This window comes from Hylobates moloch, unplaced genomic scaffold (genome assembly GCF_009828535.3).
Source record: "Hylobates moloch isolate HMO894 unplaced genomic scaffold, HMol_V3 SCAFFOLD_12, whole genome shotgun sequence".
Lineage (NCBI taxonomy): Eukaryota > Metazoa > Chordata > Mammalia > Primates > Hylobatidae > Hylobates > Hylobates moloch.
Genome location: NW_026652287.1, coordinates 54,906,164 through 54,931,855, shown reverse-complemented (window position 1 = coordinate 54,931,855; position 25,692 = coordinate 54,906,164). Strand labels below are relative to the sequence as shown.

General features: G+C 39.4%; 1 protein-coding gene across 4 annotated transcripts in view; it reads left to right on the top strand.

The window, feature by feature from the left end:
- LOC116478762 (zinc finger protein 91-like) overlaps positions 1-25,692 on the top strand; it is a 166,798-nt gene that overhangs the window by 114,920 nt on the left and 26,186 nt on the right. For 2 of the 4 annotated variants that reach the window (XR_009209049.1, XR_009209048.1), the window contains exons 6-7: positions 6,057-9,483; positions 23,042-23,206. Coding sequence is in view for 1 of the 4 variants with exons in the window: in XM_058425526.1 (XP_058281509.1) it covers positions 6,057-8,965 (2,909 nt within the window). In the remaining 3 variants the exon portion in view is untranslated. Of the gene's footprint in view, positions 1-6,056; positions 10,436-23,041; positions 23,207-23,806; positions 25,285-25,692 lie in introns of those variants that run through there. The other 2 variants (XR_009209050.1, XM_058425526.1) reach the window with 2 other exon arrangements.

The following is a 25,692-nucleotide window of genomic DNA, read 5'->3' as shown; positions in this document are numbered from 1 at the left end:
TTTTGTTTTCATTGTGGTTTTAATGCATTTCTCTACAAATTAGTAATTTTGTGTGTCCTTTCAAATGTTTTTTTATTTGTTTTTTTATGAAAATTTATTTTAATTTGTCTATTTCTAAATAAAGTTATTTAACTTTATTGTTCCGTTTTAAAAGTTGTTTATATTTTTTGGGTATTCACTGTTATCACATGTAATTTGTAAATATTTTCATCCATTTTATAGGAGGCATTATTTCTCCATTAAATGTTTACTTAAATATGCAGAAATTTTGAAGTGTAGTGTAGTTAAATTATTCTGTTTTTTTTCTTTGTTGCTCATGCATTTAATGTTGTATCTAAGAATTTGGCACCAAGACTAATGTCATGTGTTTCATATATACAGAGAGAGAGAGAGAAGAGAGAGAGAGAGAGAGAGACGGAGTTTCGCTCTGTCACCCAGGCTAGAGTGTAATGGCCCATCTCGGCTTACTGCAACCCCCGCCTCCTGGGTTCAAGCGATTCTTCTGCCTCAGCCTCCTGAGTAGCTGAGACTACAGGCACGCGCCGCCCCGCCGGGCTAATTTTTGTATTTTTAGTAGAATCAGGTTTTCACCATCTTGGTCAGGCTGGTCGACGGTCTTGAACTCCTGACCTCGTGATCCACCCATCTTGGCCTCCCAAAGTGCTGGGATTACAGGCATGAGCCACAGTGCCCTGCCTCCCCTATATGTGTTTAAGAGATTAAAATTTTATGTGGCTGGGCCTCGTGCGTGGCCCAGCGCTTTGGGAGGCCGAGTCGGGTGGATCACGAGGTCAAGATTTCGAGATCAGCCTGGCCAACATGGTGAAACCCCGTCTCTATTAAAAATACATAAATTAAGGCCGGGTGCAGTGGCTCACGCCTGTAATCCCAGCACTTTGGGAGGCCGAGGTGGGCTGATCACCTGAGGTCAGGAGTTCGAGACCAGCCTCAACATTGAGAAACCCTGTCTCTACTAAAAATACAAAATTAGCTGGGCGTGGTGGTGCATGCCTGTAATCCCAGCTACTCGGGAGGCTGAGGTAGGAGAATTGCTTGAACCTGGGAGGCGGAGGTTGCGGTAAGCCGAGATCGCGCCATTGCACTCCAGCCTGGGCAACAAGAGCGAAACTCCATCTCCAAAAAAAAAAAAAAATACATAAATTAGCCAGACGCTGTGCCTGGTGCCTGTAATCCCAGCTACTCGGGTGGCTGAGGCAGGATAATCGCTTGAACCCGGGAGGCAGAGGTTGCAGTGAGCCGAGACTGCGCCACTGCACTCCAGCCTGGGCAAAACCGAGACTCCATCTCAAAAACAACAACAACAAAGTTACCTTCTTATGTCTAATTAAAAGATTTTCACATCGGTTGAAGGAAATAATCTTTATTTTATCAGAATGGATATTGTTTTTTGTGTTTTTTTTTTTTCTTTTTTTTTGAGACGGAGTCTCGCTCTGTCGCCCAGGCTGGAGTTTAGTGGCGCGATCTCGGCTCACTGCAAGCTCCGCCTCCTGGGTTCACACCATTCTCCTGCCTCAGCCTCTCCGAGTAGCTGGGACTACAGGCGCCCGCCACCACGCCCGGCTAATTTTTTTGTATTTTTTTAGTAGAGACAGGGTTTCACCGTGGTCTCGATCTCCTGACCTCGTGATCCGCCCGCCTCGGCCTCCCAAAGTGCTGGGATTACAAGCGTGAGCCCTGCGCCTGGCAAGGATATTCAGTTTTTAACAGAATTTTTTGAAAAGATTATCTTCCATTGTGTGCTCATGTCAATTTTGTGGGAAACTATTTGGCTGTATACAGAAGGGTTCATTTCTAGGCTCTCTACTCTGTTCTTTCATCTGTTTATCTGTCTTTGTGTGAGTACCTCATTGTTTTTGTTACTGTTGCTTTTAATACGTTTCAAAATCGGAAGTTATAATGCCTCTTTGTTTTTTTTCCATAGGTGTTTGGCTATAGTTCATAACAAAATTTTAACATCTCAAACAGTATTTCTTTAAAAAACTACTGTTGGGATTTTTATAAAGATTATATTGAATTTGTGTACCACTGTAGGTTGTATTGACATCTTTGAAAAATTAATTTTTTTATTCCTGAGTAAAAATATGTTGAAGAGTTTTTTATTTTCATGTATTTTTTGATTTTTCAGTTTTAATCTCCAGTTTAATTTAGTTTTGGTCAGAAAACACGAAGTGTATAATATTGATCTTCTTACATTTATTTGTTTTTGTGTGTGTGTGTTTGTTGTTTTTGTTTGGAGACAGGATCTTACTCTGTCACCCAGGCTGGAGTGTATTGGCATAATCTTGACTCACTGCAGCCTCAACCTACTGGGCTCAAGTTATCTTTCCACCTAAGTCTCTCAAGTAGTAGGGACTACAAAAAAAGTACCATGTCTGAATAATTATTTGATTATTTTGTAGGGATAGAGTCTCACTATGTTGCCCAGGCTGGCCTGAGACTTTTAGCTCTAAGTGATCCTCCCACCTTGGTCTCTCTAAGTGTTGAGATTATAGGCATGAGCTACACCACCCATCTGGCATTCTTAAATTTAATAACACTTAGTATGTGTCATAACAGAATACACCAGGTTCAAATAAGAATATTGTGTATTCCCTTGCTTTTGACTGAAAAGTTTTGTACATGTCTGTTAAACCCCGTGGGTCTATAATATGGTTTTGATGTTGATGTTACTCAAACCTTATGCTGCAATGTAATTCTTAATGTTAGATGTCAGACCTGGTAGGAGGTGTTTGGGTCATGGGGCAGAGTCCTTATGAATGGTTTGGCACCATCCTCTTGGTAATCAAAATGTGTGCACTTTATTAATTCAAATGAAAGCTGGTTTATTAGAAGAACCTGGCTCCTTCACCTCATACTTGCTCTGTCTGTTATCATGTGGTGTGTACAGTTAATCTTCACCTTCAACCATGATTGTAAGCTTGCTGACACTCACCAGAAGCAGATGCTGGCACACGCTTTTTATACAGTCTGCTGAATTGTGAGCCAAATAAACTTGTTTTTTAATAAATTACCCACTCTCAGGTATTCCTCTATATGCAGAATAATAAATACTGTGTATAATGTTGTCTAGGTTTTCTGTTTTCTTATTCATTTTTATATGAATTTTCTATTTATTATTGAAAGTGAGATTTTGGTGTCTACAATTACGATTTTTATTCTGTTTTAAATATTCTACAGAAGATCTTTAAGGATTTTAAGCATCATCATTATGATAGTAAAGATTTCTATATTTGTCTGTATATTTACATTTAATAGCTTTATTTTATATATGGTTTTATGATACTGTCCAGTATTTTTTTTTTAAACAAAACTGACTCATTTTAGCAACCCATTTCAGCATTTCTTGTTGTTATTTGCATAGTCTCACATTACTCAGGCTGATCTGAAACTCCTGGTTTCTAGTGTTCTGACAGGCTTGCCTCCTAAAACTGTAGGATTACAGTCATGAGCCCACGGTGCCTGGACACCATGTAGCATTTTTTTTTTTGTAGAACTGTGCTAGTGGTGATGAACACTCACTTTTTATTTTGGAAATTTTTATTTTCATCTTCTTTTTAAAGTGAAATAAATTTAAATCAAGTATTCTTGGTTAGAGTTTTTTTTCTTTTATTACATCAAAATTCGGGAATTTCTCACCTTTTTTTATTTTCAAGTAATCTCTGTATTATTTTTTCCCATATTATTCCTCTAAGATTTTTTAATGAATATGTTAATCTAGTTGATGGTGTCTAATAAAGTTTACATTCCATGTTTTAATTTGGTTTTGCAATTTTATATTTTTGTGTTATATATTTTAGGGTATGCCACTACACATCTGTTAATTGTGCTTTGATATTTTAGTATAATAATTGTGCATGCCAATATATAACTTTATGCAATTTAAGACAGTCTGGAGCAAAATCAAATATGATTGAGCCATATGTCTTTTTCCAATAGAATTATCTCTATGTTTGTTTGCCTGTATAAATGCTATTGCTGTATTTTTTATAACTTGTATATTTGTTGTGTGGGTTTGTTGTGAATGATTTTCTAATCTGGTGTAGCTGAGTAGTCATAAAATTCTTATAATTTCAACATCCTATTTATTTCTGAACCTATATTTTTTTATGGGAGAAACACTTTTAAATGTGAATATAATTTAAAACTATCATAACTCTGTACTTCTTTTAGTTATTATTTTTACTTGTCAAGAAAAAATTTACCAGAAAATATATTTAAATATTTAGTCATACTCATCTTGAAATTTTCATGCAACATATTGCTAAAATGTTTTTATCTTGCAAGCTAAATCTTAATACATATTAAACAACTACCTTTTTTTTTTTTTCTTGAGACGGAATTTTGCTCTTGTTGCCCAGGCTGGAGTGCAATGGTGTGATCTCGGCTCACCGCAACCTCTGCCTCTTGGGTTCAAGCGATTCTCCTGCCTCGGTCTTTTGAGTAGCTGGGATTACAGGCATGTGCCACCACGCACAGCTAATTTTGTATTTTTAGTAGAGGGGGTTTTTCTCCATGTTGGTTAGACTGGTCTCGAACTCCTGACCTCATAATCTGCCTCAGCCTCCCAAGTAGCTGGGATTACAGGCATGTGTCACCACACCTGGCTAATTTTTGTAGTTTTAGTAGAGATGGGGTTTCACCATGTTGGCCAGGCTGGCCTCGAACTCCTGGCCTTAGGTGATCTGTCTGCCTTGGCCTCCCAAAGTGCCTAAAATACAGGTGTGAGACACCATGCCTGGCCTGGCACATAACTTTTATTTTCCAGCTTCAAAGATTTTTTTTTATCTGTGACTTTTGAAATTGTGCTTATATATGTGTTTGTTATAAACATCTTTCTGTGATCCTAGTTTGTTGAGCTTCATTTTTACATCATTTTTTCTTAATTTTAGGATCTATCAGTTTTTATATTTTTACCTCCACAATTTGTTTTTTTGAAATCTTAAATATTTTTGTTCTCATCCTCATTTTTCCGACTTTCCATAGTTGTCTCTGTTCCTATTTTAATCAGTGAGTATTATTCAATTTATTACCAATTCATAAAAGTAATGTATACATCTTTTTTATGGTTTCTTTCAGAAAATTTTATAGTATTTTGGTGGCATCATATTGCCCCATTTTGTATACATTATAATCTTTGATTGAGATTTGGACATTTAAAAAAAGCTAACTGTCAAAGTCTTTATAATGTAGTTTTGTCCTGGCATAGTTTGAAAACAACTGTCTTGCCTGATGATTATGGGAATTTCTCAAATATGTTCTTAGGATATGTGTTGTCTAAAATTTTGTGTTTATGTTTTAATTAAAAGTGTTTACTCATGTTACTTTGTAGGAGTCAGTAATCACTTGCTGTGCCTGTTTCCTTTCTGTGGTACTGCAGTCTCTCTGTTGCTGTAACATTTTTCTTTGGTTTCAGCAGACTCAAACTCTCATTCCAAATTATGCCACGGTTTCTTTGAACACTTTATGTCATAAGAGACGGAAATCAGTGTCAGGAAAAGCCCCTAAAAGCTAGAAATAAAAATGAATGGGCTACTATTTTACCTTTCTTTTAAAACAGAAACCAGGCATTGGCAATTTACTTCTAAAGGCACTCTGTTATAATGGGAAGCAGGAAAAGCTGTGTTGAGTAAATTTAACAGACTTTTTTTTTTCTGTGTGGTTTTTTTGCATTGTGCTCCCCTGAGACACTGCACATACTTAACTCATTCATAAATTTTCCATAGATGTAATTTGATCTGTATGTTTTTGTTACATATATATGTCTATGAAAGAATTAGGGCCTGTGCAGGATAATGGCGTGAACCCAGGAGGCGGGGCTTACAGTGAGCCGAGATCACGCCACTGCACTCCAGCCTGGGTGACAGAGCGAGACTCCGTCTCAAAAAAATAAAAAATAAAAATAGAATTAGGGCCTGTGGTATTTTGCAGTGCCATATTGTTTATGTAGTTTGTATAATTTTATAGGTAAGATTTTTAAACTATATTCATGTGAGTCTAGTGAGTGGAGTAATTTATTATTTTTAATTTTTTTTCAGGTGTGTGTCCTCATTTTGCTCAAGACTTTTGGCCAGAGCAGGCCATGGAAGATTCTTTTCAAAAAGTATTACCGAGAAAATATGAAAAATGTGGACATGAGAATTTACAGTTAAGAAAAGGTTGTAAAAGTGTGGATGAGTGTAAGGTGCACAAAGAGGGTTATAATAAACTTAACCAGTGTGTCACAACTGCCCAGAGCAAAGTACTTCAATGTGGTAAATATTTGAAAGTCTTCTATAAATTTTTAAATACAAACAGACATATGATAAGACATACTGGAAGGAAACGCTTCAAATGTAAAAAATGCGTCAAATCATTTTGCATCCGTTTACACAAAACCCAACATAAATGTGTTTATATTACAGAGAAGTCCTATAAATGTAAGGAATGTAAAAAAACCTTTCATTGGTCCTCAACCCTTACTAATCATAAGAAAATTCATACTGAAGATAAACCCTACAAATGTGAAGATTGCGGCAAAGCTTTTAAGCAACTCTCAACCCTTACTACACATAAAATAATTTGTGCTGAAGACAAAATCTACAAGTGTGAAGAATGTGGCAAAGCATTTCTATGGTCCTCAACCCTAACTAGACATAAGAGGATACACACTGGAGAGAAACCCTACAAATGTGAAGAATGTGGCAAAGCTTTTAGGCAATCCTCAACCCTTACTAAACATAAGATAATTCATACTGGAGAGACACCCTACAAATTTGAAGAATGTGGCAAAGCTTTTAGGCAATCCTTAACCCTTACTAAACATAAGATAATTCATAGTAGAGAGAAACCCTACAAATGTAAAGAATGTGGCAAAGCTTTTAAGCAATTCTCAACCCTTACGACACATAAAATAATTCATGCTGGAAAGAAACTCTACAAATGTGAAGAATGTGGCAAAGCTTTTAATCAATCCTCAAATCTTTCTACACATAAGATAATTCATACTGGAGAGAAGTCTTACAAGTGTGAAGAATGTGGCAAAGCATTTCTATGGTCCTCAACCCTAACTAGACATAAGAGGATACACACTGGAGAGAAGCCCTGCAAATGTGAAGAATGTGGCAAAGCTTTTAGCCATTCCTCAACCCTTGCTAAACATAAGGTAATTCATACTGGAGAGAAACCCTACAAATGTAAAGAATGTGGCAAAGCTTTTAGCAGTTCCTCAACCCTTACTAATCATAAGATAACTCATACTGAAGAGAAACCCTACAAATGTAAAGAATGTGGCAAAGCTTTTAAGCGACTCTCAACCCTTACTAAACATAAAATAATACATGCTGGAGAGAAGCTCTACAAATGTGAAGAATGTGGCAAAGCTTTTAATCGATCTTCAAATCTTACTACACATAAGATAATTCATACTGGAGAGAAACCTTACAAGTGTGAAGAATGTGGCAAAGCATTTATCTGGTCCTCAAGCCTTACTAAACATAAAAGAATTCATACTAGAGAGAAACCCTTCAAATGTAAAGAATGTGGCAAAGCATTTATATGGTCTTCAACCCTAACTAGACATAAGAGGATACACACTGGAGAGAAGCCCTACAAATGTGAAGAATGTGACAAAGCTTTTAGCCATTCCTCAACCCTTAATAAGCATAAGACAATTCATACTGGAGAGAAACCCTACAAATGTAAAGAATGTGGCAAAGCTTTTAAGCACCCCTCAACCCTTGCTAAACATAAAATAATACACGCTGGAGAGAAACTCTACAAATGTGAAGAATGTGGCAAAGCTTTTAATCAATCTTCAAATCTTACTACACATAAGATAATTCATACTAAAGAGAAACCTTCCAAGAGCGAAGAATGTGACAAAGCATTTATCTGGTCCTCAACCCTTACTGAACATAAGAGAATTCATACCAGAGAGAAAACCTACAAATGTGAAGAATGTGGCAAAGCATTTAGCCAACCTTCACACCTTACTACACATAAGAGGATGCACACTGGAGAGAAACCCTACAAATGTGAAGAATGTGGCAAAGCTTTTAGCCAATCCTCAACCCTTACTACACATAAGATAATTCATACTGGAGAGAAACCCTACAAATGTGAAGAATGTGGCAAAGCTTTTAGGAAATCTTCAACTCTTACTGAACATAAGATAATTCATACTGGAGAGAAGCCCTACAAATGTGAAGAATGTGGCAAAGCATTTAGTCAATCCTCAACCCTAACTAGACATACGAGGATGCACACTGGAGAGAAACCATACAAATGTGAAGAATGTGGCAAAGCTTTTAATCGATCCTCAAAGCTTACTACACATAAGATAATTCATACTGGAGAGAAACCTTACAAGTGTGAAGAATGTGGCAAAGCATTTATATCATCCTCAACCCTAAATGGACATAAGAGAATTCATACTAGAGAGAAACCCTACAAATGTGAAGAATGTGGCAAAGCATTTAGCCAATCCTCAACCCTAACTAGACATAAGAGGCTGCACACCGGAGAGAAACCCTACACATGTGGAGAATGTGGCAAAGCCTTTAAAGAGTCCTCAGCTCTTACTAAACATAAGATAATTCACACTGGAGAGAAACCCTACAAATGTGAAAAATGTGGCAAAGCCTTTAACCAGTCTTCAATCCTTACTAACCATAAGAAAATTCATAGTAGAGAGAAACCCTACAAATGTAAAGAATGTGGCAAATCTTTTAACCGGTCTTCAACCTTTACTAAACATAAGGTAATTCATACTGGAGTAAAACTCTTCAAATGTGAAGAATGTGGCAAATCCTTTTTCTGGTCCTCAGCCCTAACCAGACATAAGAAAATTCATACTGGAGAGCAACCCTACAAACAGGAAAAATTTGGCAAAGCCTTTAACCAGTTTTCACACCTTACTGCAGATAAGATAACTCATATTGGAGAGAAATCTTACAAGTGTGAATAATGTGGTAAAGTCTATAAAAAGTCCTGGATTCTTAACAGACATAAGATTATTGATACTGGAGGAAAACTCTACAAACCTGAAAGATGTGCCAATGCTTTTGACAAGTCAAACTTTTCTAAACATCAAGAAAATCATGCTGCTGAGAAATCCTAGAAATGTGAAGAATGTGACAAAGCCTCTAAATGATTGTCACACTTGATTGTAAGATAATTCATACTGGAGAAAACTACCAGTGTGAACAATGTGGCCAAGCTTTGAACCAATGCTCACACCTTAATGCATAGGAAAGCATTTATACTTGAGAAAAAGTGTACAAATATAGACAAAGTTAAAAAGCCATTAATACCTGCTCACATCTTACTCAAAATCAGAGCGTTCATACTAAATAAAAACATTAGAAGTGTAATTACTGTCCAAAGATCGATCAGAAAATATGTCTTTAAATTACAGAAGATATTTATTTTGAAAAACCATTACAAATATGAGGAAGCATTATTTATGACTTTTTCTATGGAAAGGTAAGGACATTAAAATGTAAGATGCATGATGAAAATTTAAGTAGAGAATATCTTTATGGTTAACTTATAATATTGAGTGATGCATGAGGTAGGTGTTCAGATTAATATTCTGCATTATTATGAAAGAAAAATATTCTTAATTTTAGTTAAAATTTAGTATGATTTATTGTATTTTTATGAAATATATGCAGCATATTTTTTAATTATAAATTACATGTGAACTTAACTTTTCAACTAAACAGTTTTACTATCGTGAATTCAATGAAGTGTTATTATGCCAGTAACTTTAACCTATTCCATCTTACTCAAGGGTGTAGGTAAAAGATGGTAAAAATACACTATTTGGTAGGATAATGGACTGACATCCCTAGTAATCTTTTTTGCCAGTGAATTTTAATTGCTATTAAGTTAAAGAATATTGTTCCTATAGGCTAAATTTTTATTTTCACATTTAAATTTATTTTCCTTAATTTTTGTGGATACCTAGTATGTGTACATATTTATGCCATATGTGGCATATTTTGATATGGTCATACAATATATAACAATCACGTTAGACTAAATGCGGTCTCCATTACCTTTAGCATTTATTCTTTGTATTACAAGCAATTCAATTCTACAGTTTTAGTTATTTTTAAATGTACAATTGTTATTGACTACAAGATTTTTATGGTCATAATAAAACTTACATACAAACATAAGTAAAATCTATACATTTCTGAGTCCCGAATAAATCTTTTTTAAATTTTTCATATATTTTTCTTCGAACATGTGGCCTCTGCCTGCAAGCACATATGGATTGCTAGTATTGATTTACGTAGAGTTAAATATACACATCTATTAGTCTAAAGATGAATCTTAGGTGTAAATAAATTATGGAGTGTGTTTGAGTATAAGTTTGAAACTATTTTTAGCAGAAAAAAGCAATATTGGAACAAAGTAAATCATTTTAAGAAGGTGTCTAATTTACTACAAAACAAAAATTCTCAAAAATGCTGAAAGCAAATTTTTTTTTTTTTTTTTGAGACAGAGTCTCGCTCTTGCCCAGTCTGGAGTGCAGTGGCGTGATCTCGGCTCACTGCAAGCTCTGCCTCCCGGGTTCACGCCATTCTCCTGCCTCAGCCTCCTGAGTAGCTGGGATTACAGGCGCCCGCCACCACGCCTGGCTAATTTTTTTGTATTTTTAGTAGAGATGGGGTTTCACCATGTTAGCCAGGATGGTCTCGATCTCCTGACCTCGTGATCCGCCCGCCTCAGCCTCCCAAAGTGCTGGGATTACAGGCGTGAGCCACCGCACCCGGCTTGAAAGCAAATTTATACTCTGCTTTGTATTGCATTTATTGCTGTACAATCTTTTGGCTTATGGTTCAGAGTCTCCCCATGCAAATTCTGTTTTAACTTGACTGGTACTCATGCTAGACCCATAATTTTTATTGTTGTTTAATAGGTTTTTTATTTGTTTAGTTGTTTTTTTGTTGTTGTTGTTGTTTGTTTTTGAGACAGAGTCTTAATCTTTCTCCCAGGCTGGAGTGCAATGGTGCAATCTGGGCTCACTGCAACCTCTGCCTTTCAGGTTCAAGCAGTTCTCCTGCCTCAGCCTCCTGAGTAGCTGAGACTACAGGCATGCACCACCACGCCTGGCTCATTCTTGTATTTTTAGTAGAGATGGGGTTTCACCATTTTGGTCAGGCTGATCTCAAATTCCTGACCTCATGATCCACCCGTCGAAGCCTCCCAAAGTGCTGGATTACAGGCTTGAGCCACCTCGCCTGGCCTAATTTTTGTATTTTTAGTAGAGACAGGGTTTCACCATGTTGGTCAAACTGGTCTCTAACGCATGACCTCAGGTGATCCACTCACCTCGGCCTCCCAAAGTGCTGGGATTATAGGCATGAGGTACCAGGTCCAGCCTGTGTAATAGTTTATGAAGAATTCATTATGTGAGCCTGTCTGTAATTATAAAAATAATTTTTTTAAATTTTATTGTTCCATAAGTTACTTATGTACAGGTGGTATTTGGTTAGTTCAGTAAGTTCTTTAGTGGTGATTTGTGAGATCCTGGTGCATCCATCACCCAAGCGGTACACACTGCACCATATATGTTATATTTTATCCTTTCCCCTTTCACTCTTCCCCCCAAGTACCCAAAGTCCATTGTATTATTATTATGCCTTTGCATCCTCATAGCATACCTCCCACATATCAGTGAGAATATACGATATTTGGTTTACCATTCTTAGAATAATAGTCTCCAGTCTCATCCAGGACCTTGCAAATGCTGTTAATTCATTCCTTTTTATTGCTGAGTAGTATTCCAACATATATATATATATATATATATGTTTGTGTGTGTGTGTGTATATATGTGCGTGTGTGTATATATACATTTTACATGTTTATATACACACACACACACACCCCACACATATCTCACAGATTCTTTACCCACGTGTTAATTCATGGGCATTTCAGTTGGTTCCACAATTTTACAATTGTGAATTGTGCTGCTAGAAACACGCATGTGCAAGTACCTTTTTCAAATAATGACTTCTTTTTCTCTGGGTACTCAGTAGTGGGATTGCTGGATCAAATGCTAGTTCTACTTTTAGTTCTTTACAGACTCTCCACACTGTTTTCCATATGCATTTATATGTTTTCCATAGCGGCTCTACTAGTTTACATTCTCACCAGCAGTATAGATGTGTTCCCTGATTGCCACATCCATGCCAACATCTACAGTTGTTTGATCTTTTGATTATGGCTATTCTTGCAGGAATAAGGTGGTATGGCATTGTGGGTTTGATTTGCATTTCTTTGATCATTAGTGATGTTAACCATTTTTTATATGTTTGTTGGCCATTTGTATATCTTATTTTGAGAATTTTCTATTCATGTCGTTAGCCCACTTTTTGATGCAATTGTTTTTTTCCTTACTGATTTGCTTGAGTTTGTTGTAGATTCTGGATATTAATCTTTTGTCAGAGGTATAGATTGAGTTTGTTGTAGATTCTGGAAACTAATCCATTGTCAGATGTATAGATTGTGAAGATTTTCTCCCACTGTGTGAGTTGTATGTTTACTCTGCTGACTGTTCCTTTTGCTATGCAAAAACTCTTTAGTTTAACCAGGTCCCAGCTATTTATCTTTGTTTTTATTGCATTTGCTTTTGGGTTTTTGGTCATGAAATTTTTGCCTAGCCAATGCCTAGAAGGGTTTTTTTTTCCAGTTTTATCTTCCAGAATTTTTATAGTTTCTGGTCTTAGGTTTAAGTCCTTAATCCATCTTGAGTTGATTTTTTTTATAAGGTGAGAGATGAGGATCCAGTTTCATTCTACATGTGGCTAGCCAATTATCCCAGAACCATTTGTTGAAAGGGTATACTTTCCCCGCTTTATGTTTTTGTTTGCTTTTTTGAAGATCGCTTGGCTGTAATTATTTTGGTTTATTTCTGGGTTCTCTGTTCCATTGGTCCATGTGCCTATTTTTATACCAGCACCATGCTGTTTTGGTGACCATGGCCTTATAGTATAGTTTGAAATCAGGTAGTGTGGTGCCTCCAGATTTGTTCTTTTTGCTTAGTCTTGCTTTGGCTATGCAGTCTCTTTTTTGGTTCTATATGAATTTTAGAATTGTTTTTTCTAACTCTGTGAAGAATGACAGTGGTATTTTGATGGGGATTGTGTTGAATTTATAGATTGCTTTTGGCAGTATGGTCATTTTCACAAATTATTCTACCCATATTTGAGCAGGGGATGTGTTTCCATGTGTTTGTGTTGTCTATGATTTGTTTCAGCAGTGTGTTATAGTTTTCCTTGTACAGGTCTTTTGACTCCTTCAATAGGTATATTCATATAATTTTTTTTTCTGCTATTGTAAAAGAGGTTGAGTTCTTGATTTAATTCTGTATTTGGTTGCTGTTGGTGAATAAAAGATCTACTGAGTTGTGTACATTAATCTTGTATCCTGAAACTTTGCTGAATTGTTTTATCAGTTCTAGGAGCTTTCTGGAGGGGTGCTTAGGGTTTTCAAGGTAAATGATCACATCATCAGCAAACAGACTGTATGACTTCCTGTTTACTGATTTGGATGCCCTTTATTTCTTTCTCTTGTCTGATTGCTCTGGCTAGGACTTCCAGGGCTATGTTGAAGAGGAGTAGTGAGAGTGGGCATCCTTGTCTTGTTCCCATTCTCAAAGGAAATGCTTTCAGCTTTTTTCTATTCATTATTATGTTGGCTGTGGGTTTGTCATAGATAGCTTTTATTTATTACCTTAAGCTGTGTCCTTTGTATGCTAACTTTGCTGAGAGGTTTAATCATAAAGGGATGCTAAATTTTGCCAATTTTTTTTCTGCATCTATTCAGATGATCCTGTGATTTTTGTTTTCAATTCTATTTATGTGGTGTATCACATTTGTTGACTTGTGTTTGTTAAACCATCCCTGCATACCTGATGTGAAATCAGCTTGATCATGGTGGATTATCTTTTGGACATGCTGTTGGATAATCTTTTCAACATGTTGTTGGATATTGTTAGCTAGTATTTTGTTAAGGATATTAGCATCAATGTTTATCAAGGATATTGGGTCTGCAGTTTTCTTTTTTGGTTGTGTCTTTTCCTGGTTTTGGTATTAGGGTGATGCTGACCTCATAGACTGAATTAGGGAGGGTTCCTCCTTTCTCTGTCTTGTGGAATAGTGTCAAGAGAATTGGTACTAATTCTTTGAATATCTGATAGAATTCTGCTGTGAATCCGTCTGGTCCTGGACTTTTTTTGTTGGTAATTTTTAAATTACCATTTTAATCTCACTGCTTGTTATTGGTCTGTTCAGGGTAGCTAATGCTTCCTCATTTAAGCTAGGAGGGTTTTATCTTTCCAGGAATTTATTCATCTCTTCTAGGTTTTCTAGTTCATGTGTGTAAAGGTGTTCATAGTAGTCTTGAATGATTTTTTGTATTTCAGTGGTGTCAGTTATTATATCTCCTGTTTCATTTCTCAGTGAGGTTATTTGGATTTTCTCTCTTCTTGGTTAATCTTGCTAATGGTCTATCAATTTTATTTATCTTTTCAAATAAGTCCTTTTTGTTTCATTTACCTTTTGTATTTTTTTGTTTCAATTTTATTTAGTTCTGCTCTGATCTTGGTTATTTCCTTTTTTTCTGCTGGGTTTGGGTTTGGTTTGTTCTTGTTTCTCTAGTTCCTTGAGGTGTGACCTTTGATTGTCTGTTTTTGCTTTCAGACTTTTTGATGTAGGCATTTAGGGCTATGAAGTTTCCTCTTAGCATCACCTTAGCTGTATCCCAGAAGTTTTGATAGGTTGTGTCATTATTGTCACTCAGTTTGAAGAATTTTTTTTATTTCTATGTTGATTTTGTTTTTGCCCCAGTGCTCATTCTAGAGCAGGTTATTTAATTTCCATGAATTTGTGTGGTTTTGAAGGTTCCTTTGGGAGTTGATTTCCAGTTTTATTCCACTGTGGTCTGAGAGAGTGCTTGATATAATTTCAATTTTCTTAAATTTATTGAAGCTCATTTTATGGCCTATCATATGATCTATCTTGGAGAAAGTTCCATAACCTGTTGAGTAGAATGTGTGTTCTGTGGTTGTTGGATGAAATGTTTTGTAATATCTGTTAAGTCCAGTTGTTCCAGGGTATAGTTTAAATCCATTGTTTCTTTGTTGACTTTCTGTCTTGATGACCTGTCTAGTGCTGTCAGTGGAGTACTGAAGTTTGCCACTATTATGGTGTTGCCGTCTATCTTGTTTCTTAGGTCTATTAGTAACTGTTTTATAAATTTGGGAGCTCCAGTGTTAGATGCATATATGTTTAGGATTGTGATGTTTTTCTGTTGGACCACGCCATTTACCATTACATAATGTCCCTTTTTGCCTCTTTTAATCACTGTTGCTTTAAAGTTTGTTTTGTCTTGTATAAGAATAGCTACCCCTGCTTGCTTTGGGTGTCCATTTGCATGAAATGCCTTTTTCCACCACTTTAAGTTTATCTGGGTCCTTATGTATTAGCTGAGTCTCCTGAAGACAGCAGATAGTTGATTGGTGAGTTTTTATTCATTCTGCAGTTCTGTGTCTTTTAAGTGGAGTTATTTAAGCCATTTACATTCAATGTTAATATTGAAATGTGTGGTACCATTGCATTCATCATGCTCTTTGTTGCCTGCATAGTTTGGTGTTTTGTGGACTTTTTTTTTTTTTTTCAAAGACTCTTTTCAAAAAGCAAAACTCTGTCTCCAAGACTGGAGTGCAGTGGTGTGACTCCCAAGATTGTATGTTCTTTGTCTACCGCTACCAGGTTGGGTAGGGAAGAATCATTGGGTGTGGGAAGTACTAGATGTGTCTAAGTTCAGACTCTTCTTGGGCGGGTCTTGCTGTGGATGCTGTGGGGGATGGGGGTGAGATTCCCAGGTCACTAAAGTTTTGTACCTAGGAGAATTATGGCTGTCTCTGCTGAGTCATACAGGACGTCAGGGAAGTGGGGGGAAAGCCGGCAGTCACAAGCCTCACTCAGCTCCAATGCGAACCAAAGAGCGGTTCTCACTTTCACTTTGCCCCCAGAACAGCCCCGAGTCTGTTTCCAGGTGGAGGGCAAGTTGGGCTTGAAAATTTCTTATGGCTTTCTGCCTCCCAGCTGGGAAAGAACAGGGCTTTAGTTTTTCCCTGCCTGTGAAGCCTGCAAGCCATGTTCTCGCCTTCCCCTGAGTTCTGGCCAGGAGGCTTCTTGCCTCGTTCAAATTCTTGCAAAGTTGAGCTAGGGAAGTCCTTCTCCCATTGGTGTTTTACACCCTGCTCCTCTGTCCTCCCTCCTGATGGATTCCTGTGGTGCCCAGCAGGAATGGGCTGCTTCGGGATTCAGCAAGCTACCAGGGCCTCCCTGCTGCCTCCTCCACCCTGTATGGGGGTGTGTGTTTAGGAGAGGAGGGCCTCCCTTTCCCACTTCTGCAGTTGGGGCACTCACAGTATTTAGGGTGTCTCCCGGGTCCTGCAGGAGCAGTCTACTTCCTTCAGAGGGTCTATCCTAATGCCTTTAAAGATACATTCTCAAAATGAAGGTGGTGATTTGTTCAGATAATCTCACCTGAGAAGGAATTAGAGAAGACAGAAAAAAATGGTTGATTTTTAGATAAGTGTGTCCCAGGTCAAAACTGTTCACATTTTCTTCTAGAATGTCATGTATTTAGAATTGTGATCATTTACATTTCTACTTCTGATGCTTTTGCCTAACAAGAATATTTCAACTACCTTTTCCCTTTTCTTCTCATAACAGTGAAAGGATCTCTTTAAAATAATTCTCCCCGATTTATCAGAGCCTTAACTCTCTCCATCCAGCCTTCTTACATATCACAAATACTTACCTTGAGTTTATACCCTGAAGTATTGAAAGTATTTTCTTTTCTTTTCTTTTTTTCTTTTTCTGTGGTTGAGTCTTGCTCTGTCTCCCCGGCTGGAGTGCAATGGAGCGATCGTGGCTCACTGTAACCTCCTCCTGTAGGGTTCAAGCAATTCTGCCTCAGCCTCCGAGTAGCTGGGATTACAGGTATGCGCCATCATGCCCAGCTAATTTTTGTGTTTTTGTAGAGATGGGGTTTCACCATGTTGGCCAGGCTGGTCTCAAACTCTTGACTTCAGGTGATCCGTCCACCTCAGCCTCCCAAAGGGCCAGGATTACAGGCATGAGCCACCGTGCCCGGCATGAAAGTATTTTCTTTGTTGACAGATCAGCTTGGGCAGGTGGGGATTGCAAGGCTCTTATATTGGTTCGAACCCTGACAGCATGCCAACAGACAAGATGAGGCAATGTGGAGCAACACACTGTTTTAATGAGCACCTTGGTGCAGGTGGGCTGAAGCCTAAAATGGTGTCAGCCCCAAGTAAGGACAGGGCAAGGGTTTTATAGTCCTCTGTAAAAAGGAAGCGTCCCAGTCTGATGCAATTGCTACATAGTACTGGACAGCTTCCCTCTCAATCTTCAGGTGGAAATGTGTCTCCTGGCCATATCTCTTCCTGCATCTGCTATCTTGCTGATGCACGCTACTTGCACAAGTGGCCTTGCACCTTGGAACTGGGCCTGAGGAGGGAGAAGTTATTCATTCCCTTAAGCTTTCAGACCCGAGGCAGAATCTTTCATTCCTGTCTATTTGGTTATAGAAAAAAGGGACAACTTTCTCAATAACTACTTCAGGCATGACATAGGGGTGGCATGGACACCTTCGAAAAATAAAAACTTAACTTTTGGGGTATTCTTGAGAGACAGGTTGGTATCCATCGTGTCATTGTAGCAGGAGCATGGTCTGGATTGTCTGGCGGCTAACTTTAGTTTCAATAGGAGTTTTAATGGCTTTTATTATTAGTGGGATAACACAGGAGAGAAACAGGAGGAACCCAGTGATGAAGATTACTGGTCCTACCAGCATTTTAAATCCTCCTAAATTAGAGAACCACCCTCCTAAAAGGTTTGTTGGGCACCACCCCTTCCAGGTTTGGACTGGTACATGGGCTACTCTTCTGATGTGTGAAGTGATTTCTAGTACTGCTTTTCTGTTATCGTCTATGTTAAGACAACAACTGGAGATATTAAACTGACCACAGACCCCACTTTCTTCTCCTGATAAGTAGTCTAGTGCTAGCCTGTTTTGATAAATTGCTGCACGCATTTGGTTTTCTTGTTGCGTGAGCATTTCCAGGGCTGAGGCGGTTTGGTTAGTGATTATCTCTAGAACCACCTGTAGTCTAATTATTATATTTAGACTATATATGGGAGTGCAATAACCTCATGAACTATCCTCAGCCCAGATGGCAGGACCATAATATTCGATGATCCGTTGCGGAGGCCATTCATCCTGTTGCCATCTTTGGCTTCCTCCTGCCTTTATGGATCATGGTTGTTTTTGTTTGTTTGTTTTAAATTATTATTACGTACAGGTACTCCAAGAGTGTTGCCCACTGTTAATGTTTTGGAGGAAGGGGTAGCCTTGGGGGTGAGCTTGACCCTAGTGTGATGAATCCAGTTGAGGAGTCCTTGGACTCTCACTGCAGTTGGCGTGCTGAGTATCACAGTGTAGGGGCCTGTCCACTTCAGTTGTAGGTTTTTGTGAGGCTCGGGTTGGCAGATAAACACATCTGTGCCTGCAAGACAGTTATGTTGAGAGGACAAGGAGGTGTTGACAGGGAGGGGCATGGCCTCATTTGCTGCTTCATGAATGAAAGACTGTGTCTGGATTAAGGAGGGGAGGTAATTCCTGAATGACTCAGAATCTGAGAAGAGTGGAGGCCCCAAGACAAAAGTTCGGCTATCGGGGGAACCAGCCCCCAATATTTCAATGTAGGTTATTTTCTATTTTCCCTAAGTGTCAGCTGGTCTGAGAAATAAAGGGAAAGAGTACAAAGAGATAAATTTTACAGCTGGGCCTCCAGGGATGCCATCACATATTGGTAGGACTGTGATGGTGACCCCAAGCCACAAAACCAGCAAGTTTTTATTAGGGATTTCAAAAGGGGAGGGGCGTATGAATTGGGAGTGAGTCATAGAGGTCACATGCTTCAAAGGGCAATAAAAGATCACAAGGCAAAAGGGTAGAGCAGGATCACAAGGCAAGGGCAAAATTACTGATGAGGGTCTATGTCCCGCTGGGCACACATTGTCTTGATAAACATTTTAACAGGAAACAGGGTTAAAGAGCAGAGAACTGGTCTGACTAGAATTCACTAGGCTGGAATTTCCCAATCCTAGCAAGCCTGAGGACACTGCAGGAGACCAGAGTGTATTTCATCCCTTCTCTCAACCGCATAAGACAGACACTCCCAGAGTGGTCGTCTGTAGGCCTACCCCTGGGAATGCATTCCTTCCCCAGGGTTATCAATTATTAATATTCCTTGCTGGGAAAAGAATTCAGTGATATTTATCCTACTCACACGTCCGTCCATAGGCTGTCTGTGAGAAGAAAAATATGGCTTTATTCTGCAGTCAGACTGCAGAATAGAGATAACCATAAGGCAGTCAGACCTATGGTTATCTTTCCTTGTTCCCTGAAAATCGCTGTTATTCTGTTCTTTTTCAGGGTGCCCTGATTTCATATTGTTCAAACACCTATGTTTTACAAACAATTTGTACAGTTAACTCAATCGTCACAGGGTCCTGAGCTTACAAAGATGATGGGATTAAGAGATTAAAGTAAAGACAGGCATAGGAAATTATAAGAGTATTGATTGGGGAAGTGATAAATGTCCATGAAATCTTCACAATTTATGTTCAGAGATTGCAGTAAAGACAAGCGTAAGAAATTATAAAAGTATTAGTTTTGGGAACTAATAAATGTCCATGAAATCTTCACAATTTATGTTCTTCTGCCACGGCTTCAGCTAGTCCCTCTGTTCGGGGTCCCTGACTTCCCACAACATTCGGCCATACATGACTTCAAAGGGACTATAAAAAGAGTGTGCCTTTGGTGTTGCACAGAATCTCATGAGGGAAAAAGGGAGATTTTTTTTGTCCACCACTGGAGGGTTTCTAGAGCCAGCTTGGTGAGTTTTAACAACAGAGGTAATTTTTTTCAACTTTACCTGAAGATTGAGGCCTGTAGGGTGTGTGGAGAACCCATTTTATGCCTAAGGATATACAGATGCCTTGGGTAATTTGTCTGAGGAAGGCAGGCCCGTTATTGGACTGGATGGATGTTGGCAGTCCAAAATTGGGAATTACATACATGTTGAGAGTTTGTGTGATGAAATTTTACTTTCCGAAGTTGTTGGGAATACTTCTACTCATCCAGAGAAAGTACGGACAAAGACTAGAAGATAGCAGAGCCATTTATTGGGTGGCATGTGAGTGAAGTCTACTTGCCAATCTTGCCTGGGTACCTGGCCCTGGGCTTAGTGGGTAGGAAAAGGTGGTGGCCAAAGGGAACTGTGGGGTGATACTGAGTGGCAGACAGAGCAGGACTGGGTAATCTCTCAAACATGGCTGGAAAGGTGAAGACAAGTGAGGATAGGGTGGAGAAGTTGCAGAAGAGGTTTGTAATTGACATGGAAAGAGTTGTGGAGGCTTTGGAGAACAGAGATTGTTTGAGAGTGAGGAAGAATGAAGCGCCCTTCCTTGACATACCATGGTCCTTGTTTTTGAAGGTTTTGGGCTTGGTAGTCCTTTTCTTCTGGAGAGTAAAGAAGAGAGAACGAGGACAGGCACAGAAACTGGCCTTGTACAGGTTGTAGGACTACTTGTTTGGCTTCTCTTTCTGCTAGATTTCCAGCCAAAATAGGATTATCTGGGGTTTGGTGGCCCCTGCAATGAATGACGGCAACTTTCTGCAGGAGTCTGGCGGCTTGAAGGAGCTCTCTCTTGATGAGAGAGTCATTTATGACAGGAGTGTTTTTTTTGCAGTTAGGAAACTCCGTTCTTTCCAGATGGATGAGTGTGAGTGCACTACGTGGAACGCATAATGAGAATTTAAATATATGTTGATCTGTTGTCTGGCTGCTAGAGTGAGAGCTCCAATGAGGGCAATGAGTTCAGCGTTTTGGGAAGTGGTGCCTAGAAAGAGCGTATTGGCTTGAACAGTGTGTGTGGGGGTGACACTATAGCATAGCCAGCATGCCGGCGTCCTTGATGTAGGAAGGAGCTGCCATCTACAAACCAAGTAAAGAAGGCATCTGGAAGGGGTTGGTCTGTTAGGTTTGGAAAAGGTATAAGAAAGGTTTGAACAGTGTTGACACAGAAGTGTGTAGGATCTTTGGCGGTGGTAGCTTCAGGTAAGAGCATGGCCAAGTTTAGACGGGAGCTGGTTACCATGGTGATGTGCGGAGTTTCTATGAATACAGCATACAGTTGGAGGAGCCGTGGGGGAAAGATGAAACTCTGCGGTGAGCTAGCATGTCTTTCTTGATGTTATGGATTGAATAAACTGTTAAGTTGGCATGGAGAGATAGTTTAGGCTTTCAAGGGCGAGGACAGCAGCTGCCGCCAATGTTCAGAGGCAGACAGGCCATCTGAGAACTGTGGCTTCAAGCTATTTAGAGAGGTAGGCCAAAACCTGGAGGGTGGGTCTCTTAGACCAGGTTAGAACAGCTACTGCAACTCCACACCGTTCATCGGTATAGAGGGAGAAGGTTTAGTGGTTCCTTCTGGGCTAGCTGAGTCTAGGTTGGTATACTTTCTCATGGCGTTAAGAGAGAAAAAGGGCTGGGTTTTTGTTACGACCTTGGGTGATTTCTGAAAGTTTTTCATAGTTTACCACTTTATGGGCACCCTTTTTGAGTCCTGCAAGGAGACACAAAATCATGTGGTCTCGATAGTGACATCCAGGGACCACGTCTTGATAATCCCAGTGGGGTCCTGGTTGGGAACTGCCTATGCACCAGTAGGCTGGGCAGGAGCCTGGTGATGAATTGTATTGGCATGCACCTGAGCTAGGGTCCAGATACGGTCCCAGTCTTCTGGGGAGAGGGTGGCAGAGAGGATAATGTAGAGGTCATGCCAAGTTAGTTCATAACACTAGGTGAGGTACTGAAACTCTCTAATATAAGAGGGTCTTCTGGAAATGAACTGAGTCTTTTCGTTAATTTGAGAGAGATCAGTGAAGGAGAAGGGAACATGAACTCTTAACATGTTCAGTCTCTGCATCTTCCTGAAGGGGTTGCTGTAGCACAGGCGCTGAAGTAAGGGTGGGGCATGGGCTAAAGGTGGTGCCTGAGCAAGTATGGATGGGAGAGAAGGAGGAACCTGGAAGTGGTTCCTGCTGAGGGTTTGAACGTGGAAGGGGGGTTGAGTTAACAGGCAGTGGAGGATAGATAGGAGTGTAAAGCGGTGGGATGGGTTTACAAGCCTCAGGAGAGGGCTGTGGGGGAGGTCAATGGGTACAGGCAATACTAGAATTGTCCTGAGGAGGGGGTGATGTAGGAAAAGAAGTGGATATTGCTGACTGGGAAGATGGTGGCTGGGAATATGGCTGCTGAGAAGATGGCGACTGAGAAGATCGTGGCTGAGAAGATAAAGAAGAGGCTTGGGGGTGAAAGAAGACGGTTGAGAGGGAGAGGTAGGGGCTAGGAGGGGTGGACAGCAGTCTGCGGGATCCAAAAAGAAAAAAGAGGTAGGGTCGGGAGGAGGAAGGCAATCTTGGTGGTGAGAATAGAGGAGTAGGATTTGAACAGGTGAGCAAGAATTGCAGAGGTCGGGTTGTGATCTGAGTGCAAAAAAGGCCTGGATATAAGTAATTTCTCCTCATTTTTCCAGCCATCTTCAATAATTGATTAAGTCAGTTAAAATTGTAAAGTCCAATGTTCCATTTGCGGGCCATTTGGACCCATTATCCAATTCATATTGTGGCCAGATTGAATTGTAAAACAAGACAAGGCACGGATATCTTGCCTGAGGCCTAAGGTTTGTAGGTTTTTTTATGAGGCAGTCTAGAAGGATGTCCTTTGGAATGGAACACTTGGAATTTCCCATAACTGAGGTTAGGCTAGAGAGAACAGGGAAAAGGGGACCATCCTGGGTAGCTGGAGGGAGATGATAAAAGGAGCGATTGACACCACTGCCTTTTTTGTTCCCAGAACAGGATCAAATGGCTTAGAGGCGTCCCCCTAAGACCAGATGATCAGCAAGTGCCTGGCACATGCCAGAGCCTTCTTGGACCAACGCTGGATTTTTGGACCGGAGAGACCAAGAGAGGCTGTGTGGATTTTTCCCTGTTAACTGGGCTCCCGGGATACTTACTGGTAGGTGAAATCAGTGACTGAGGGGCATGCACAGAGAGGCGACTGGAGGCTGAGGAGCTTCATTTGTCCAGCTGCTGTACCCAAATGGCTTCCCTCTTGGTCTTCAGGGGGTATGTGTCTTCCCGCCAACTCTTCCTGCTTCTGCTCTCTTGCTGACACACGCTGCTGGTGCAAGTGGCTTTGTGCCTTTGGACTAGGCCTGTGGAAGGAGGAGTTATTCATTCCCTTAAGTTTTCGGGAGAATCTTTCAGGGATATAAAACATTCTTATTGGGGTTGCTGGTGGGTCCTCAGATATCAGTGAGGGAGAAAAGTGCACCATTTAGGTTCCATCTGAATGCTTCATCAGCTCTCTGAAGAACATAATTTTAAAATCCCCACTGAAAAAGGATGGAATTAATAGCCTGGAATAATTTAGAAAGATATGTATGTAAAGGAATTAATTCAAAGAAATGTGCCTTCTAGAATGCTAAAGAGAGAGTATTTAAATAGACTACTAGAAATTACAAAACATGGGCATCATATGTGGCTTGAACTTTGCATAAAACATGTTTTTCATGATTAGATTCAGATTATAATTTATGTTTTTTGCCGGGCGCAGTGGCTCACGTCTGTAATCCCAGCAATTTGGGAGGCCGAGGCGGCTGGATCACGAGGTCAGGAGAGTGAGACCATCCTGGCTAACACGATGAAATCCCATCTCTACTAAAAATATGAAAAATTAGCCAGGCATGGTGGTGGGCGCCTGTAGTCTCAGCTACTCTGGAGGCTGAGATAGAACAATGGCGTGAACCCGGGAGGAGGAGCTTGTAGTGAGCCAAGATCACGCCACTGCACTCCAGTCTGGGTGACAGAGCAAGACTCCATCTCAAAATAAATAAATAAATAAATAAATAATAATAATAATTTATGATGTTTGGCCAGTAATCTCACAGAAGTCATGTTGCATCCTCGTATATGTATCAGCACCTGATGCCAATCTGTCCAATTCATTTTATTCACTTGGTTAACATGTTTCCTGAAGGAATTCTTCACTTTAAAATTACTTTCTAAAAACTGTGTTATTAACAGGTATTTTCAAGAGACTTTCTGACTAATGTGCATAAACAATTACATTTAATCTGAAAGCTCCCCTGTCATGCCAAGTGTCAGGTTCCAGCCCGAGCTGAGGTCTGATATAAGTCAGTGGGCAAGTGGTGGGTTGCTGGAAAAACACTTGAGGAATTGTGGGTAGTTTTGATATGGCTTTATTATCTCTCTGGGCAGAAGCCTGGGCATGAGCCATGTGTACAGGGTCAGCAGCTTTACTCTCTCTCTTCCCCTCCTGTCCACCTGTCTGTGCACTCCTTACACACAATAGCGGCTCAGAGCCAAGTATGAGCTTACATAACTAGGTTACATAATGAGCAGAATTGTGCACCTGCACTCAAACTCACTGAGTCATGCTGAACCAGATGTTTACCTCAGCTTATTCTTGACCACGGCACATCCATTTTTCTTACATCCCTTATCTTAATAGTTTCTCTTGTTTATATCTTGCTTTGGAAAATGAAGGCTGTCATCTTTGTTCACTGGTCATATACATGGGGACAAAACCCAGGTTCTATCACTAGATGTTTTACAAACTATTTTCCTTAAGTTAGAATCATTTATGTCATTGGTGAGTTTGTTAGCAATGCAGTAACTCAGGTTTCATCCCAGATCTCTTGAATTAGAATCTGCATTTTAACAAAATCTGCAGTTCACTGATGTATGCATTAAAATTTGAGAGGTACCTTCTAACTTACTGTGACTTCTCCATATGAGAACTGGACAGAACTTACTGTGTATAATGTAAATATGGCACTCAAAACTGTATATGCTTGTGTTTATGCCATAAATTTTATGCTGTATTATTCAGAAAACTATATAGTACCTACACTGGTTTTGTGGATCTTTTTTCATTTGCTTTCCTCAGAATGCAAAAATACATTAGAGAATCTTTCTCTATTTAACGATATTTTATTGGATAATTCCAGTCTCTCATGTAAAACAGAGCCAGCTCTCTTAACTCTGAAACACCTAGAGTAAAATTAACAATTCTGCCCATGGCCATTTGCTAAATATGTGTGGGCGTTTGGGTTTGTTTGGGAAATGTTAACATTCAAGGCTTTGGCCATAGAATTCTCTCAAGAGGAGTGGGAATGTCTGAATCCTGCTCAGTGAAATTTGTATAGAGATGCAATGTCTTCTTTTGAGAAGTGTCTGTTCATGTCCTTTGCCCACTTTTTGATGGGGTTGTTTGTTTTTTTCTTGTAAATTTGTTTGAGTTCATTGTAGATTCTGGATATTAGCCCTTTGTCAGATGAGTAGGTTGCAAAAATTTTCTCCCATTCTGTAGGTTGCCTGTTCACTCTGATGGTAGTTTCTTTTGCTGTGCAGAAGCTCTTTAGTTTAATGAGATCCCATTTGTCAATTTTGGCTTTTGTTGCCATTGCTTTTGGTGTT